The 3,001-nt window shown below is 45.9% G+C and overlaps 1 protein-coding gene across 1 annotated transcript in view; it reads right to left on the bottom strand.

The window, feature by feature from the left end:
• Window positions 1–1,411: 1,411 nt before the first annotated feature.
• Window positions 1,412–3,001, bottom strand: part of ZBED3 (zinc finger BED-type containing 3) — an 8,056-nt gene continuing 6,466 nt past the window's right edge. The window contains exon 3 of the mRNA XM_023752354.1: window positions 1,412–2,999. Within this exon, the coding sequence (XP_023608122.1) occupies window positions 2,824–2,999 (176 nt within the window). The 3' untranslated portion in view covers window positions 1,412–2,823. The remainder of the gene's footprint in view (window positions 3,000–3,001) is intronic.

Below are 3,001 nucleotides of genomic sequence, written 5' to 3'. Positions count from 1 at the left end.
CTTGGATTTTTCATACTCGGAGGTTAAAGGGAAGGTGAATAGAGGCATAGAGGCACCAAGACCAGGCATGTCAGGAAGAATAAGGAGTCCAATTTAGCTGGAGTGTATGTAGGTGAGGGGACAACTAAGACTGGCCAGGGCGTGTGGACTTGAATGTCAGGCCACAAAGTCAAAGCTTGTAGATGATAGGTGATTTGGGGGGCTTTTGAGCAAGAAAAGTGGTATCAGTGTTGGCTTAGTACAATTTTTCTGGCCAGGATGAATGTCAGGGGACAATGGGGGAAGATAAGGGTGGGAAGATGAACCGCAGATGAGTGAAAATAAGGCCAGAGCTTGACAAGTGGCATCTTAAAGGAAACAGGTGTGATATTTTGTAAAAAAATAGATTCAGTAGATCAGGGCCTAGGATTCAGTGAGACTAGATTTCAAGTCCCACTTTGTCTCCTAGTAGTTGTGTGACTCTGAAGACATTATTTAGCTCCCCTGAGCCTGTCTCTTCTGCAAAGTGGGCATAAGAGCACTTAGTGTCATGAGGTTGCTGCAGGGCAAGCAATTATTCTTGTAAAGTATTTAGCATGGACCTGGTACATGGTCAATGCTTAGTGCATGTTAATGTCACAGATGGTTCTACATGAAATTGGAGTTAGGAAGGAAACAGGTGTCAGCCAGGTGACAATAATAAGGGAGGCAATACAGCAGCTAGGAGCCTGGCATCTGGAGGTAAAGACTGGACTTATATCTCAGCTCTACTACTTAACAGCTGGGTTCTTGTACAAGTTACTTAACTCCTGTTTATGTCAGCTTCCTTAGCTGTAAAACAGGCATGGTATTAGTACCTCCCCATGGAGCTTCTATGAGAATAAAGTGAGAGAATCCATGTAAAGTGTGTATGTACCTGATACATTTTAAGAGTACAGTTAAGGTGAGGGGTGGGGATGCGGAGATGAATAGATTTGCCTTTTCCATCTGCAGTGGCAGTTATGCAAGTAGAGATGGAAACAGGCAGAAGGGGATTGGCTATAAAGTACGGGTGGGGGCAGAACACTCAAGGTTGGAAGTATTTGGGAGTCATTGGCACGGAGGTGATTATTGCAGCTCTTACAGGTAGATAAGCTAAGAATGAGTGCAGAAATTGGCTTAAGGAAACAATTAGACAAAACCAGGTATAGGACATTCTATAAGACAGATGGCTGGGATTCTTAATAAAAAAAAAGTATCGTCATGGAGAAAAAATAAGGGGGATGTCCTAGGCTAAAAGATTATGGGTTATAATCAAAAGTAATATATTAATTTTGATCCCTGTTTAAAAGATAAAAAGACATTCTTGGGACAATTGGGGAATTTTTGATTAAGGACTATATTAGAGGCTATTAGGAAATCGTTTATATTCTTAGGTATAATTGCACTGTAATCATGTAGAATAATGTCTTTATTCTTAGGAGATACATACTGAAATACTTAGGGATAAAATATCACATATGTATGGGGTGGAGGGAAGGAAAAGTGAATATGGTAAAATGTTAACAATTGTTCAGTCTAGGTGGAGGGTATTCATTGTACTAGTTTTTTAACTTTTTCTGGATGTTTGAAATTTTTGTCTATAAAAAATTGAGAAAAAATAGAACTAAGAAAAATTGTTTGGGAACTAGTCTATATCAGGAAAAGGAATTCTCTGGAGGAAAAGCAAGGTCCCCCTACCAAAGGAAGAATTTCAAGAAGGGAGAGATTAAGCAAAATGAAGGTTGAATAAATAATCACATTCAGCCACTGAGATTGTGGTGGCTTCTTAAGAGTCCAGTGTAGCATGGAAAGCTGACCATGGGAAGTATGGGCAGCAAGGACTACTTGACCCTCCTTGGATGGTGGTTCAGTTGAGAGCTTCCCCGCTGGGGGAGTCTTGCTTTTTAGTACAAGGGAAAGTGGGCATTTCTGAGGAAGTGTGGGGAAAGGGAGGGAATAAGAGGAAAAGAAGGACACTAATGGAGCAAAGAGCCAGTGAAGGTGGAAAAGGAATAGATGTAAACACGAGAGGAGGTTGCCTCAGGTGGGAGGGATGTGCCCTTCATAGCAGTGAAGGATGAGGTCATGTTTTGCTAGTAAGGAGGCAGGTGTGAGGCAGAAAGTGGGGACATTGACTACAGCTGCCACTGGATCTGAAATGGGAAAGGTGGTGGCTGAGGTGAAACAGACGAAGGTGCACATGATATTGTGTAATCTGGGGAAAAGAGTAAACAGGGGTTCTTAGGATTGTACTGCTGCGGCCTGAGATGATAAGGGTAGAGCAGTCGTGGAAACAAGTGGCCCCTTTTTCAGAACTTGGTGTTGGGCAAAGGCTGCTCATCAAAGATTTACTCATTAGAAAATGGGTAAACTTTTTTTTTTTAATTTTGCTTTACCCTTATTTTCATGGATTGTCCAGGCTGGTGTACAGGCACATGGTGTGGTGGTCTTTGGTGGGTAAGGACGCTTCTGTCCTTTCAGAGTCACCAGGTACAAGCCCTCAGATGACTTAGATTCGAGGGGCTGCTGGAGCTCTCATTTCCAAAGGCATTTGGAGGAAAACTGCTCTCTGCACGGACGCCAACTAAACGCCAACAGCAAAGCGGGCTGCTGGAGCTCCCAGGCTCCCTAGGTGGCCGCAGGGTCGGAATGACTGCGTTCTGCTCAGGCTTCCGAAGCGCTTTTCAAGCCCCTCCATTGGAGATTCCAACTCCCCCGCAGGCCGCGGGCCTGAGACTCCGCTCCCAGGTGAGGCTGAAGGCGCTGGGCCCGCGGGCCACACTTGGAGTAGCGCCGGCGTGGGGATGGGGAAGCGGCCAAAACCTACCAGGTGGGACTTGAGTGACAATGTAGCCGTCCCTCTTTCCCCTCGGGCTCTTCTTTGAGCGGGGTCTGCAGCGGGGCCGCGACCAAGGCGCCTTCGCGACGGCTCACTTCTCGCAGCCGCGCCTGCAGCGCCTCCCTCTCAGCTTGCAGCTCCCGCCGCGCCTGGGCCGCCGCG

This window comes from Myotis lucifugus, unplaced genomic scaffold (genome assembly GCF_000147115.1).
Source record: "Myotis lucifugus unplaced genomic scaffold, Myoluc2.0 scaffold_0, whole genome shotgun sequence".
Taxonomy (NCBI): Eukaryota; Metazoa; Chordata; class Mammalia; order Chiroptera; family Vespertilionidae; genus Myotis; species Myotis lucifugus.
This window is presented reverse-complemented; position numbering and strand designations above follow the sequence as displayed.